At 40.3% G+C, this 17,210-nt stretch overlaps 1 protein-coding gene across 12 annotated transcripts in view; it reads left to right on the top strand.

The window, feature by feature from the left end:
* Positions 1–17,210, top strand: part of Rg (A kinase anchor protein rugose) — a 310,596-nt gene that overhangs the window by 283,586 nt on the left and 9,800 nt on the right. For all 12 annotated transcript variants that reach the window (XM_071780962.1, XM_071780964.1, XM_071780957.1 and 9 more), the window contains 5 exons: positions 6,449–6,566; positions 8,583–8,685; positions 11,851–11,966; positions 16,209–16,321; positions 16,470–16,610. In XM_071780962.1, coding sequence (XP_071637063.1) covers positions 6,449–6,566; positions 8,583–8,685; positions 11,851–11,966; positions 16,209–16,321; positions 16,470–16,610 — 591 coding nt within the window. The remainder of the gene's footprint in view (positions 1–6,448; positions 6,567–8,582; positions 8,686–11,850; positions 11,967–16,208; positions 16,322–16,469; positions 16,611–17,210) is intronic.

The raw sequence follows: 17,210 nt of genomic DNA, 5'->3' as shown, positions 1-17,210 counted from the left end.
GTGGATAATCGAATAAAGCTCGAGAATCCAATCTACTCCAAGTTGGAATGGTAGATTGGTACCCGGCGGTCCCTACTTCTCTCTCGCTAATACGACTTGATTCATGAGCCGAGCACGTGTGTCGTACTCGCGATCTCTCTCTCCGTCTCGCTCTCCTTGTTTCGGTTCTCTCATCTTGCGTTGGTGAGGCGAGGGGTCAAACGTTCTGCTACATCAGCCCTCGCATTAAGGCAGAACTCGAGGGCTCCTGCCGCCCTAAATGTGCCTTTCATCATCCCATTTCGAGTTAATTCGTTTATCATCTGAATTATTTGTACACCGACGTTCTCGCGGCTTGGCTCGAAAAATGACACTCTTGAGAAATTACCGTTCGATCGGAAGCTATCAGTTATGAGGAAGATCAAGTAAAAGAGATGCAACTCGAGATTTTATTTATCCCAAACAAATTTATTGATAAATAAATATTATTTGCCTCACAAAGATCAAAATTATCGAATTTACAATCGTCGTCGCCTTATCATCTTCATCGCGAATAGAGAAATAAGTTCGAGCAATCGTTGCACGCCAAAATATTTCACTCGGCATCGTAGTACAATAGATATAGGAGCAGTTTTGGCTTCCACTGCGTAGACTCTCCTCTGTTTTCATTGTGTAACATTTCTATCGAGGATCGTGACGCATCTTCTGGGACGACCACTCCGGTCGTCTATGCAGACGGCACGCCGCGTCGACCTTGTAAATCAGCTCGAATGAACATCCCCGCGTAATCCTCGAGTAATCCGGGACCCGTTTGTTGAGCTTCGGCAGCCGGTAGAGCGGCGGTGGCCGTGGAGTACGTATTTCACGGTTTCTTTGTCAAATGGCACGGAAAATATAGATCGTCCCGAATGTCGGGATTTCATCTCGAAGAAATTGCCTCGATCATTACGATAAATCCGCCACTACGAGAACCATCATTTGTTGGATGAAACGCGTCGAAAATAAAATAAAATTCCATTCTGTTTAAACAATACATCTATTTTTTATTGAATATATATAATAAGAAAATGAATTTTGTATTCGATTACGTTATTATGAGTTGCCTCGAATGTATATATTTGACACAGCCGAAAGCCGCATAACAATTAAAAGCTGGTCGTTTATAATGGAATTATTAATAGCAGCGGCAACCGATGCTCTAATCTCCTTAGCATTCATGGACTATTAGTTCAGACGAGCCACTTAACGCGACAGACGGCCCGTTCGCATCTGTTACCGGAAACAGGTCGCATTATTTACTGTTTTATGATACCTGGGAAACCCGCAGCGGGTTAATTAAATGGAAAAACATCGTTCTCCTTCCGTTGCTTTCCGCTGTCTATCGAGCGTCATTATAACGCGGGCAGCTTCGTCGGCCTATTGCCACCGCGTTCCGTTCACATTTCGTGCTCGTCGGCGATTTCCTCGTTACGCACGTTAAATATATACGCGCTTAATTTCGGAAGATTTCTTTTTTTGTTCGTTCGCGTGGCGGCAAATTTAGCGGAACGCGAGGCGAGTCACGCCGCGCGGTCGACCGCCCTTTGTGCGTTACGCGCGGTGCGTTATCTCGCGCGATGCTGCGGTAATAAAGGTATGAGAACACGCACGTGGCACGCATAACTCATCGCCGCGATGGCACCCGAATGTTTCGAGCATTAGCCGGCACATCCACGGAAACAGACGCCGCGTCGCCTGTTTCCGTCAGCGTGGCAACAGAACATCTTACGATCTTTCTGTAAAATTTTATGAAATTTGTTTTCACCGTTGTTTTCTTGCAATAATAAATTTATACAACTATATAATTTTATCTTTAAAGCATTAAAAAAATTTAGATGCAGACGAAGAAAAATTAAGTACGCTGTCAGGTGAAACAAAGGTAAACATTTTCCAATTCTATTTTATGCGTCTTTTTATTAAAAAACTATAAATTAACTGAATGAATCAAATTCATTGCACTTTTATAAAAATTTTTCAATATTTATATATACATTTATTTATTTATTTAATTTATTAATGCTAAAAACAATGAAAACTATATGAAGATGCACCCCTTCGATGAACAAGTGAGATGTACGCAAGCATAACGTTTTCCTAGTCATTCGTACGCTACACTTCACCGTGCCATTTGTATTGTCGTATCGTGATTTCGAGCGAATCGTCACTCAAAACGCGGGGAGGCTGCTCGTAGGCGTCCAAGTGAGCCCGGCGAGTGAGCGGCGGGTCCATTATTGTCCGGCGCTTAATCTGTTTGTTGTATACCGCCGGCGGGCTGCTAAGTGGTATCCCATTCTATGGTATCCCTACGTTGTATATAGAACCAGCGTGCGACGAGGGGGAGGGAATTCCCCCTGCGAACGCGACACATGTTGTTACATCATGTCGCCCATTGTCGTCGCGGCGCAACCCCAGCGCTCCGCTGTGAGTCGGGACGATTTCGGTTGGTGAGAGATGAGCACAGAGAGCATCATGGGGAGCTCTAATCGCGTACCACTTGACACTCAGCGGCCAGGACCTCTCTTTAACCGCGTGTGGTCTCCGCCACCCAGCCGCTGGCTCGCGTCGCGACGTGTAAACGTATTATTTTTAATGTCCTACCGGTACGATGCACATTTTGCGGCTTGATGACATCTCGAATAAAGCTCCCTAAGATGAATATGCTACTGCATGTGCGCGTAATGGATGTGTGCAGAAATATCTTGCATTTTTCCTCTATAAATATACAATAATTACGCAAATCATATAAATATTTTTTAAAAAAGAAGAATACAAGATTGATAGGTATAGTAAGCATTAACAATATATATATATATATATAGCCATACATTGTTAGAAATTTATATATATTTTTTTTTATATAAAATGTTATTTTATCAGCAAAATATATGCGTATCTATTAATTTTTCTTCCTTTTTTTATGCCTTCGTGTATAGGAATATTATTACAACATTCTATATAGTTCGTTAAAAGCTACTTAACGATTCTATTGAACAGAAGTAAATGATAAGATTTACATTTTGTTAAAGAATCGTCAAGTAAATATTTCGATTAACGCGATCGCAACAAAGAGGCGTTGCGTTGGAGAACAATACATCGTATGTCACATGGGCACGAGGGTTAAACAACGATGAATGAGCCTATCTAATCCTTGACAAGATTTAATGCGGAGTACGTGATATATCTGTATTGCTGCCGCAGGTATCCAAATAATGGATTCTGAGGCGCGATGCGGCCCTTATCAATCTCGAGCAGTGTTTGCGGAGAGCTTGCGCAGATCGCTCCAGGGGTTGGCTTTGTGCATTCGCACCCGGGCTGGTTTCCAACCTTGCGCATTACGTTCACCGTACACAAGATCACCGCGTGACTCTTAACACATTCGCTTCGGGTGATTTTCACTCGAAAAATATTAACATTCGGGCATTTTCCAAAGTCTTGTGTGATATTGGAAAAATTATTAAAATTAAAAGAAAAACTGAAACTCATCAAAATGTGAAACTCATAATTTTATTGAATTAAATTCGTTTCCACACATAATTTAATGGCTTTTAAGGCAATGGTAATCCGTAAAACATTAGTCGAGATGTAACGGTACTTGACAGGATTTTTCGTAATAGGAATATTACACACACACACACACACATACACACACACACACAGAAAACTCATCCTCAGATAAATGATGACAATGACTTTTCATGTTTATCTTTTGATTTTAGGAAGTATAACACAATTTATCTCACAAAAAGAAGATTAAATATTAAATCGGGACCTCTACCTGCTTTGAATAAAAAACAAATGTTACTTGTCTTTAAATTAAAAAACGATAAAAAACTGCAAAAAGAAAAATCCAAACAAATACGAATATATACTCTCTAAATCTGAATCAGTGAATAGTACTGCTGAATCAGTGACTATTCACTGATTCAGATGTAGAGAGTAGGTATTCACCCAGCACTAGTTAGATTAAAAAGAAGAAGAATATTAGACAGCCACTCTTTCTATAGATAACGTCAATATAAATTCGGTTGGGCTTCTTATAGAGAACTCTAGTACTCATAAGTACTCAAAAATGCTTTATTGACTATATTCTTACACGGTTTGCGGCATAAGTGTATAATGTGACATATCTCGTCACTCGAAGTCAATGTCAAGCATGAAAAAACGATATATCCCATTTCCTGAAGTGATCGAATGTGTTAAGATTGTGAAAAGAAAATAGAAAAATTATTATATTACTTAAGCTTATTGCTTATTGAAAAATAATTGCTTGCTATAAATATATTGTTTTTTTTTTATTATAATTGTAAAATATTTTAAACTCATGGTGTGTTAACACGCACCCCAGTTTTCGTCGGCAACTGTTTCGGGCTTTTCTTACAAGTCAATATGACATTTATGATCCCCAGAGATTTGAAGCTTACAATCTACAATTTTGACATGCGTATGGGATGTCATCGTTACGTTTAACATATGTCCAACAATTCAAAACATGCTTTTTTTTTCGTTAATGAAGTTGACTTATTTCTTATATGTTCGACATCGAAGAATCATCATCGTGCAAGGAATTTATTTTGATGACTTGCTGTGATAACGCTCTTGTAAAATGTAGATAATTAAGAATTCTAATCGACTCGACTATCATCGTCATGACAATACGACCATTGATTTTGGTCAGGTTAGCAGATAAAAAATATTACCTCAGCCAGGGTACGAACTTGGAACCTCCCCCATTCCGTATAGGGTGTCGTGCCAGTTCGACCACTGAGGCATGTGGTAATATTTATCACAATTATTCTGACTGAGGTAATATTTTCCGCAATAACTTAAATTATTTAAATATTAGGATATAAGCATCAAAATTACATTAATTTAGAAAGACCAAAACCCATGGTCCGAAATATCTAATGATAATCTAATCAAAATCAATGGTCGTATTGTCATGTTTTATTAGTTTCTGGCGAAGTAAATGTTCTTACTCGGTTCTTATAGATGTTACGAAATACAATATCATAAAATATAGAACAATATAGAAATGTTTAGAGTTGGATACTGCATTAATTTCCGTATTATACTAGCGATCTATTCTTTACTGATGATTATTGGTTTATTAATTGAAACAATTGCACTCATTAGGATTAAAATTGTATATGAAATATACGAATGTTTTCTATTTCGGCTTGTTAAAACTTAATGACTGTCTAGTTAAGGAATTTTAATATTTATTTCTTTTTTTTATTTGTCTAATTATATAGTTTCTGTGTGCGTATAGTATGTACACGTGTATAATTCTCGTATTCATCGGAATTCATCCGCCATTGCTATAAAATTGATTATGCTATAAAGGTGTTTGCGAAATGTACATATTATAGTCACAACTTATCAAAACTTTTGAAGAATAATAAAATAATTATACATGTATAAACATGATGCTAAGGTGTCTTCGAGTACCGGTGTCACCTTTGATAAGTTCGACAACGTTTCTGGTTACGCTTACGTTTACGATACTCGCGTTTTTATCACGAAAGATGGCCCTAACAAACGACGAAAACCAACAGATAAGATCTTATTAGCATTTCTGACCGCAGACCTCTCGAGCGTAATCAGCTGAATGGATCATTTTGGCGGAATTATTTCGAGGATAATTTCATTCGCCGCGCGTAAGGACATCGCGGCGGCACGATACGTCCTCATTAAGAGGCAAAAATTGAAGGCCTCGTTAGATGCCGGGGTGGTAAATCCGGGATCCCTCACTTTGTCTCCTTTCTTTCTTATCTCGCGTATACGCCGGAGATCCTTTTTTCCCTTCCACCCTGCGCGCACTCGCACTCTCTCTCTCTCTCGCCGAACCTCGTTCTTTTTGTTCTCCACCTCTCCCTCTTTCGCCAACGAGTTGTTCACGACTCGTTCGAGAGCGCAAGTCCGCGAGGTCCTGGGATCGATTCTCGGCTCAGCAGGAGGCTCCTCCTACCATGACGGCCATCTTGCAACCGGCACTAGTCTCACTATATCACATCACACTTCACTGCACCGCGGTTGCATTCTTATATTCAGCCATGCGCTCGTACCCTCGGACCATACCGCCTTGGACCCCAATGGGCATTTTCCTCGCGATGTCGGGAAACGCTCACTTAATTGTCATTTCGAAAGGTGTCTCGCGCTCGTAGCGATAAATAATTAATTACGAGGCAGAATAAACATTTTTTAAATCTAGCCACTTATACAAAAATGACAATAGATAAGACAGTAGCAACTAAGATCAACCGAAGGACATCTTTTAAAATATGTAAGTTAATCCTTTTTTATAATTATAAACGAATGAAATCGTATATTACAAAATATTCATGTCATAGATATATGTATATTATTTAACAATTGTCCGATCCTTTTAAAATGATTAATAAAAGTAGGGTGTATATAATTTTTGTTCCAGGTACTGAAGTACTGCGACCACTTGCACGGAAAATGGTACTTCTCCGAGGTCCGCGCGATCTTCTCGCGGCGTTATCTGCTGCAAAATATGGCCATCGAGATCTTCCTCGCCAGCAGAAGTAAGTGCCGGCAATTCCTCTTGTTTTGTTCGTCCTCAATCAGTGCGCCGCTCTCGGACGAGAGCGCGCGCTCAGCACATTCTGTTTCTTGTCGACTCCCCGAGTCCCTTTCGTTATTTCGCGCGATGCGATCTAATCCGGCGAACGAGCGGCGCGACGGAATTCCGAACTCGCCGCAAGGTGTTGCGCGCCGCGCGTTGGTTTTTACACAATAAATATCTCGCCCGCATTACGGTATGTCTCTTTCCAAAATCAATTTGTTATTCAATCCCGCGGGCACACCTGCCGCCGTTACTGCACTTTATCCCGCAGCGTCACGTCGCAATCGTAACTTAACTTTCCGCAAGCACGGTGGCGTCATTTTTAAATCGAGAATTAATGTAAAACCGCCGCGCCGCGTTTCTCATTAATTGAATGTTAAATAGTTGAAATCGAAATTTTATATATTAATGGACTCTCGTCGCGCTCGCATAATTACTGATAATGACGTTCAAAGATTATTCGTCCTTTGTTCAATCCGTGGCGGTTTGCCGTGTCCTATAACAAACCGCGCGAGAGAATTATTTATACCTGCGCCTCACAGTCCACTATCCCGCTGATTATTTCTCCGGGGCGCAGATAAATTCCCAAGGCGTTCCCCGATTCTAATCTGATCCTGACTTTCGATGCGTCGCGTCTCGTGAGGAGACGGTTAGCGGTGGAATGTCATCCCTGCGAGGTGCCTTCGCCGTTCATTAAAAAATCACTGGAAACGCGCGTTCGTTAGCCGAAAAACGCCGGGGAACACGCACGGATCGCGTCTCTCCTCTCGCGATAAATCGTCGAACAATAAAAACCGAGGATGAGTTACTTTATAACGGGGCCGCGGCGTAACTTTCGCTCACCGGGGCCGTATATGCTTTACGTTACGGTCGTCCAAAATTACGTATGAAGGGACCTCCTCGTTATATGGAACGTATAGCAGTCCTGCGAGACGGCTCTCTTACGATTACCGCCTCTCGACATGCTACTTACCTTGTGTTCGCTCGCGTAATTTACGCTGTTATCGGACATTGCCGCGAATAAGGGCGGTTTCTGCAACAAAGTGCCATGATTGCTGAAAACATCTGCTTGTCTCACTACCGGCGTGCGAATGTTAATAATTAGAAGATTAACGCGTACCAGCAGAAATTAAAAAAAAAGTGCGGAGCAGCTGAAGAGAATATATGCTACCTCATACGTAATAAATATACATGTGCATAATAAATAATGTTATAGAAACCGAACGCGTGCGCGCATTGATTAAGAATGTCGATTTACATTGCTTGGGAAGATATTTATACGATATTTATTGAAACTATGAGAATATACTATTTGTTTAGAGAAAAGAGAAAAATCGATTTTAAAATATATGCGCATATATAGGAATATTCGCTACATTTTATTCGTATATAAGTAAAACGATTGAATTTTTTTTCTCGACTTAATTAAGATTATACACGAGCATTTTGCTTTCGTGTACAGATAGTTCGGTAAATTACTAAGAAGTATATATGGTAACCATCTCTTTGCACGCTACCCTTTGAACTCTCAGGGGGAACGTCGCGGGGACGCACTCTGAACGATTGAGTCTCTCTCTGGCTTTCTATCATTTCGTGAGAATAAGCTAATCGATTTTAAAATCTACAAATTTATCACAAGCCTAGTCATTGTATAATAAATTGGATACAATTATACTTATTAATTTATCATCACGATCTGATATCTTGATAATATTAGCATAATGATTAAATAGCGATATTCTTGCGGTATTTAAAGGCAATGTTACCGCTTTATCTTTGACACAATGTCTTCATTAAACCGTAATCTTTATCGATATTCTCATATGTAAATACATGTTTGAAATTGAAGAATTAGATTTCTAAAACAGGAAGAAGTTCTATCTCTCTCGTTCATCATTCGAATGATTGACGTCGACGTATCCTTGAAATCGGACTCGCTTATATAATTCACGCTTTAACACCTTTTTGCCCGCAGCTTCGATCTTGTTTGCGTTCTCGGACCAGGCGACAGTGAAAAAGATGATCAAGGCGCTACCGCGAGTCGGTGTTGGCATCAAGTACGGGATACCCCAAACTAGGTAAGCGATAACCAGCCCAGAGGAAGGAAGCGCTTCTGTCCGTTCCACGGAAAGATCTAAGGATCTCGGAATCTACTTCCAAACATGCTCGTCGCATTCCCTCGTTTCTTTGTCCTTTTCGGTTAAACGATTCCAGGGACGGATTCGAAGCGTTTCTTTCTACAGATATTTATCATTTTCAGCGTATATTCCAACTGTAGGAGCACAAATGAATAAGAATGAAAGTATATTTTAATTAGTCACTATCAGTAAATCAAATGGAGAAAGAAGATGAGATAAAGAATATTTTTGGATAATGATTTAGCGTTGAGTTGATTCTTGAAAGCGATAATAGATATCAGTTACATCGCGATTAAGTGATAACATTGAAAATTATATCCATGCACAAGTGTCCTTTTACAACACATTTTAATTACTTATGTTTGTTCTGCTATTTTTATCATACTTCAAAGAGATATCTTTTATTCAACTTATTAATAACTTATATTATTTTTTATTTAATTGGTATTTTTTGTAAGAAATGACGTATTATTTATTAGACGCATATATATTACTGTTTTATTATCTTATATATTATTGTAGATGTCACTGAATTCTAAATTGAAGATATATTAAACAATGAAATTTTGTACATAGCAAAGTTTTTATTAGTTTATAATATATTGCCAATATATTATTTTATTGTTTTATCTTAACTCTTCACGCTTTCCTTATAAGATAAGTATTTATGACATCTGAAAGAACGAAAGTATACAATATGAACGAACGTAGGAAAGACAGCAAAGACGCAACATTCGTCCCTGCATAAAGTTCTATGTCTTTCTCGTATTGTGGTATCGTAAGGACCAAAGAGAGAGAGAGATTCTCGCAGGATACGAGAAGTCTCCCATAGGTCGGCAAGAGTCGGCGGCAAGAACAGAGGTTCGCGTATATCCGCGCTTCTCGACCCATCCATTACAACGTTCCTATATACGAGATAGCCGGCGAGAAGGATACATCGGCCATAAATATACGACGGCAAACTCTGACGTTTCTCTCTCCGACTGATCTGAGAAGAGAGAAAATTCCTTTCGCCTAATCGAAATAATTCGTTTGGTATATAAAATGCGAATTCGCGTTGTGACGTATGAAGAAACATATTCATTGACGAGAAAAATTCCTTAATTAATGTTTAATTAGCGTATCGCATTATTCTTGAAGATATATTACAATTATTGTTCGGTTAATTTTAAACAAATTGCATTTTAATATAATCTCAATGAGCTCGTTCAGACAGATTTTTTTATCGCAACTTTAATTATATTGAGGTATGCAATATTAAAAATGTAAATGTCGGAAATGTTAATTTTTTTTATTCACCAAAAATATCTTTCATTAAAATTTGATGTAATGAACATGACACATTCTACATGTTTCCATAATATTAGTTTAATAAGAATTGTTTATTATTGTGAATGGACAATGTATTTAAAGAAGATCCGCGAAATCAACTTTAATAGTTTCGCAGAATCATTGAATATTGAATATAAATGTTGACACGCTAACTAGTTAAATATAATATAGTTATCTCTTACGCCAATGTCTTCAATTGCAATACATTTTTTAATTAGCAGAAGATACATATAGATATATAGATAATTATAATATAGATAATTATATAGATTTATAAAAAATATTTTACATAGAAATATCAAGGATATAACTCCGTAAGCTCGCGCGCGTGTTTGTATCTAAATTTATTAACATACATATAAGTCGATAATAATTAGGCGTTTCTTTAGCATATCAGTTACATGTTAATTTACATCTACCGACCTTGCCGTGAATATTAATCTACTCCGCAGGTAACATGAATAGAATATAGCTATAAAATCGTGTTCTGATCGCATGCACGACTTAAATATGTATGTAATCATATTTTACGCACATTTATTTTAATTATACATTCATAAATCGTTGAGGAATCTAACAAACAATACATACAAATTTTCATACGAGAGTGTGATTACGTTTCGACGTTTTATGCTTTTGAGAAATGCAGTCGGCATTTTGCCGGTCGCCGATCGTTCTGGAAGTTTTCATGCTCGCATGAAATTTACGCGAGATGAATCCAAGGATTGAATTTATGCGTCCGGTCGCCGTCGTGTACCCTCCTTCAACATCTGAAGGACGAATGCCCGTTAAAGTCTCTCGTATAAATCCTAAATCAGCGATGTTCGCATTCATAAAGACGCACAACGGGCTTTATGGCGCGAACGCAAAGTGCCGGAATGAGCGCGTCTTGACGTAATTGCTCTTGTGAATTGAGCCCGACCGCCGTCTTAATTGCGTATCAAAGCCGATGTACCGCTCGTTTGATTTGGCAATTAAAGCGCGCTGCGCGATGCCGAGAAGTGACACGTCCGCGCAATGTGGCCCACAATCTGGCACGCAATTTACCGTTTTGGCGGCGAACCATAAGTCGTCCAGGCTTGTTTCGATTATGGACACTTCATTGTCGGCGCGTGTAGCTTCAATGCATTTAAGTATAATGCATATGGATATTCTTATTTCCATATACCTACGCGATCCTTCATACTTCGGTCTAACGAGCAGAGATATGGACGTTTTAAATACTCGTGGCAAAAATAGGTTGAGGTAAAATGTTACATAAAGTCGTTAATAATATCGTTGACAACCGAGGAACGTTGTAGTCACCGTTATGCAAAAATCGAGCAACCAGAACTGTTTCTTCGATTCGCGTTAGGTATTAACTGATTGGAGTAAATTAATCGGAGAACGTATACGGTTTGCCGAAAAGTTGTGTTACTTTGTTTTTTATTAGTTACATTTCATATATTAATATATTTTAATTTGAATATGCTATATACATAGAAAAAAAGAAGTATCAAATCAACACTAAATATGTGCAAAAATATATAATCTTGAAATGAGATTATATTGCGTTAAACGAAGAAAATTTGCTTGAATGAAGTCATTTATATAGTTAAACGAAGTTTTATATAATTCAATCAAGAAAAAAAATTAAAATAAAAAGTCAAAATTCTTATAAGAAGATTATACATTGTTTTACATATATACTAGTAACTAGTATATATAAGTTTCGATTTGACACTTTTTTTGCTGTGTAGATACTGTAATTGGTAAACTTCATTTATTTTACAGACGGGCATCGTTGATGTCACCGCGACAGTTGATGAGAAGCTCTAACATGACTCAAAAGTGGCAGCGTCGGGAGATATCCAATTTCGAGTATCTGATGTTTCTGAATACAATCGCCGGTAAGTACCTTTACTTTAAGATAAATGTAAAACGCGATCGAAATCGACCGGCGGTCGGTCGGTCGATTCTGACCTGTGTATCGATTAGAGAAAGGAGCACGAGAATAGCGAAGACGCCGGCCGGGGCTTTTTTATGGGCGCACACGGGCGGATGGAGTCTGTCGCGGCGCATTAGGGATGTTCTCAATCAGCCCTGTGTTCCGTTAGCTACCCCATGCGAGTAATCCCAACCTTGTGGACCCCGGTAATCCTCTCCCGAGGGACTCACCACCACCCCCTCTCCCGCCTCGCGTGACTGAGGGCGAAATGGAGGCGCGTCTTTGTTTCTCTTCGGTTTAATATCGGCTCCCTCGCGCGCGCGTTCATCGAACCAAATCACAAAACTCGAGACACCGCCCGCCTCGTGCGCTTTTTAACGAGACAGTTCGGACGCCTCTTGACGAGTCACGACGGAATCCAACCGGGCGCATCGTATCCCGATCACCTTGCTGCAGCCCTTTCATCGAAGCGTATTCTTCTCCACGGACAACATTTACGCGAGATTTAATGATACTTACACGCAAAGCGTGCTCGCTCATTGTGCTTTTATTATCGTGCGCGCACGGTAGAACCAATTTATCTTTAATTTCACGGAAGAGAGGATTCAACGGGCACCATTTGTCTTCGATATTACACGCAGGAAGCCTACGGAAGAAACAAACGTATCATCAAACGATTCTCTTCACTTGCCGCGAGGTTCATCGACTCCCCGAGAGTGATCGATCTCTCGCTGCCCTCCTCTCCCCACAGGCCAAGTTCCTTCGATGATAATCGCCGGCGCGCACGATAGTGTTGCGGGCGGCACGCCGATCGTCGTCGCGGCCAATATTAACCGGCCGATCGGCCGCGATTCTTGTAAACGAGTCGGTTATATAGGGGCGCACGCTCAAGCTCGTCGTAAGTTATATTATACCGCCCGCGTGGGATTTATGCGCACCCACGCCCGCGGTCGATCGGCCAGCTCGGCTTAATGACGGCGATGAGCACGGACGCGTAATTATTCGCATTTCGGCGCAGTCCGCCGCGATGCCCGGGGTGGCCGCAGCCGCGTATTTACGAGGGTTATATATTAATTGCTCGAATAAATAGCCGTGGGTACCGGGGGCCGCGGCTCTAACGTCGAGAGCAGCGAGAATCATTGGAATCGGAGAGAGAAGGAGAATCGATACGAAAACGAACCGGTCCGCGCCACGCCGCGCCGTATCGTGCCGCGCCGCGCCGCGCCGCGCCGCGCCGCGCCGCGCCGGTCCACGCTCCCGCATACGATCAGGATTTTATTTGCTCTCCGCGCGTCGGTTTATTAAAAATTAATGACAGTGAATCCAATGTAAATACGATAGCCCGCACCGGTGCGGCGGCGGCGGCGGCGAACCGACCGCGCGTGTACAGGGCGAATCGCGAAGAGCGATCGTCCGAGACGGCGACGATCGATAAATGCTCCTCGGGAAATGTCGCGCATTTCTTGAATATCGGAAATTCACCTTCACATTCATATTCCCATCCATAGTCACATTTTGTCGCCGTCTCCGTATTGTTTCCCGCGGAAAATAATTTGCAATACTTTATGGACCACCCTGTGCAAAATGCGTAGCAGTTCGTAGCCCGCGGCGTGCCGATTGCAACGCAATCTGATCTTAACTCTTCTCAGTATAATTGCTTTGGTCACATCCCGCGGATATCGCGATAATTCAAATCTATTTATATACTTTGCAATCATAATTCGCATATCAACTTTATTTGTGCTTGATAAAAAAGAGAAACACATAACATTCACTACTTAAATATTTATTAAAGTGGATGAAAAATGTGGAGCATAAATATTATCGCGGAATATAATGTAATGTACGATGGGCATACGCACGGGCGCGCAAAGAGTATTGATTCACGAGTATCTCCATATATCTGTCGCGTTTATTTCTCAAAATGTATGCGGTTCGTTTTATATATACGCCGAACCACGGACCTTTTATCCCAGGTAGTTGCCAACAGGTCGTCGCCTTCGTTTTCGATCGTATCTAGGCTGGTCCTGCTTCGCAGTGAATTATTGCCGAGGACGGCAGCGACCAGCGACACAACGCGATAAAGCGACCGGCCGACCGATCCATTCGTACACAGAACGACTATAATCACGATACACAAACGTAGTGTAAACATCGTTTTACCTCAATCGAAATAAATACTCGACGTCCTAATTTTACGACTCTCTCAATTATCATTAAATTACGCATTATGTTAAATTTCAAAAAACCGGATTTAGGGGGTAAGACGATACTTTGCACGCGCGTTATTCCTTCGACTCTTACATTCGCGCGACTGCTCCCGTTGTACGCCGCAAATTATTACGATCCGTAAACTTTTTTTCCGAATATTGTTCGTATCTCTTCTGGAACGGGGATAAAATTCGGGGAGAGGAAAGTAAGGGTTAAGGTCTGATGTCTCCCTAAGACGAGAGAAACGAGCGGACACGGCGAATACGTGTGTGCGTTTGTGTCGCGGACATTCCGCTGTCGAGGCGCGTTCCCCGAGCGTTCACTCACGCCGACGCTACCATTAATAATCACTTTGATGCATAACGCGGCCTCGCTATTATTTACGCACAGCCGTCGCTCGCGCGGCGTCCACGATTTACGGTCGTATTGTAGCGACGGTGGGACTTGTGCAGCGGCCGACGCGGTACAACTTTTGCCGTTGCGTCGCCTTTTTTCGTTGAAGGAATTAAGTATTCGGCGAACTTCTTAGAGACGCGGTCTCACAGCCTAACAGTTCTTGTCGAAATGCGCTCTAATCAAGGGATGTATTCGCGATAATAATTAACATTTTGACTGCCAAAACTGATTTTAATATTGAGTTCTGCAGAGAGAAACAGAATCGAGAAATAAATACTGTTGATAAAATGTGCAGTCATATTATAAAATAAACCATACCGAAAAAATTAATAAATATATGAAAAATTTATATGTTAAATATTATATATACGTTATTTTTATTTTATATTATTATATATTTAATAATATAATTTCAGATGAAATAAATAAAGCTGTCACAAACCGAAATAACAAATATTTTTATCATTGAAATAGATATAAGCAGAAAAATAAAAAATAAATAATTTTATTCTTAATAAATCTATATATAGTGTATTATTTTAATATCTTTCTGTTCTTTTTTGCGGAAATTAACACATCACTCAAATACGGACGACATGGCAGTCAAAGTGATAACGAGCAGTTAAATGTTTTTTTTTTTAAATATCAAAATCGCATATCGGTGTTTTAAACTTCTACTATATTGTATATCACTATTTTGCGTTTGTTAAACGATGCATTGCACTTGCAGATTTAGCACAAGTCGATTGCTTCGGCGAGTTTAACTATCTAATCGCTTCCGTTGCGCTTTATCACGCGAGTGGGAACATTTCGCGTGCTATGACGCCGAATATACGGCCGCGAAAGAAAACGAAGTAACCGGAGCGAGGGAGGACGCGCGGTGACACACACGTGTATCCGTCACGAGGGCGCCGAGTGACAAACTCGCTGACGTGCTTTAATTAGCGACAGGGAAAGAGATTAGAACTCAGCCTTGGGACCGCGCTGCCGTCACTAATGCATTTCGGGATGGGATTCCATAGGGGGGAGGGGGGCACGAGTAAGACCTCTGGGAGTGACAATTTCAGGAGCGATTAGCCGTCACGCTCTGAGTTATGCGCTTACTAAACGGCGCGCCGCGCCCCATTGAGCCGCATGGCGCGTTTTTCGTAAAAATAGAATCACGAGCCGCGGCGCGGCGCGGTCTCGTGGCCGCTTTCGTCGCCCTTAGCTAACAGCGGGGGTGCGAGATAGACAGGAGTGACCGTGGCTGAGACGCTGGGTCAGAGCGAGGAAAAAATTAAGTCGGTGATTATCCGCATTAAAAACCAAACTGCGATCTTTCCTTTCTATTCTCGGCAGTACGTACGAGGAATTTAATTTAAATACCACCCGTTCCGAGACTTCCTCGGTCTTTTTTTTTGTGTAGGATACCGAGCGATGATTTAAGGTCATATATAAGAGAAAAAAAGAGATACATACGTGGCCTTAACTTAAAAGACCCCGTTAGGTATTAGTATCATCAGCATCAGAATTTATCGACGATGCGGAACATGATAAATCAATCAAGAAATAAAATGTTCTTGGTTCTGAAGGAAGTAAATTTGTATCTTTTCAGGCCGCACGTACAATGATTTGAACCAGTATCCTGTATTTCCTTGGGTGTTAACAAACTACGAGACGAAGGAACTCGATCTCAGTTTACCGAGCAATTATCGAGATTTGTCCAAGGTATAAACTTAGCGAAATTGTAATGAGAGACATATATTCTGTTCGTCTCATTCTCTTCATATAAGTCATATTTGATGACATTGAATTTTCGAGATATTGCAGCAAATTTTTTAAATAAACAATTAAAGAATATTTATGTATTTTACAGCCAATTGGCGCGTTGAATCCAAACAGAAGAGCTTACTTCGAGGAGCGCTTCCAGAGCTGGGAACACGACACTATACCGCCCTTCCATTACGGCACGCATTATTCTACGGCAGCCTTCGTTTTAAATTGGATGATACGCGTGGTAAGTCTCTTGTTATTTTGTAAAAATAGCATGCTCGATAGTATTTAACTTTGTTTCGTTTATTTACAGCTGTAAAAAAAGCACAGATAGTATATCTTTATAACAATTATCATTTAAATACGAGAAAAATGGAAAATTTATTAATTTGCATTTATCTACATTTATTTTTTACAAAAGTATTTGTTAAGTGAAAATATTAATTATCCGTCGCGTCATTTCCTTTGTCGAGATTCGAGTGAAATCGAAGTTTAACGCAGAATATAAAATCGGGTCTTTATTCGTATAATGGGCGTATAATTAGCTTCCAATCGCTGATTTTTGGTCTTTCCACTTACGGAGCGTGTCCAGTCTGCACCATAAATTTAAACGACACTTTTAGTACTGCGTGCACGCTAATTTGGGGGCGTCGGAACGCCCTCGTGCCAACGACGCCCGCCTTCTCGTTAAATATACACATTTGTTTTCTGCTGCATTTCCTCGTTCACTTGAAATTCAGGGCCTATAACTGGAATAAACGTCTTCATCTCCCTCTTTCTTTCTTTCTTTGTTTTTTTTTTTCAGACTAAAGTAGATAATATAATTTATATAGAAAGTTTATTT

The sequence above is a fragment of the Temnothorax longispinosus genome, chromosome 6 (assembly GCF_030848805.1).
Source record: "Temnothorax longispinosus isolate EJ_2023e chromosome 6, Tlon_JGU_v1, whole genome shotgun sequence".
NCBI lineage: Eukaryota > Metazoa > Arthropoda > Insecta > Hymenoptera > Formicidae > Temnothorax > Temnothorax longispinosus.
Note: the sequence above shows the minus strand (reverse complement) of the source record. Positions and strands in the feature narration are given on the sequence as shown.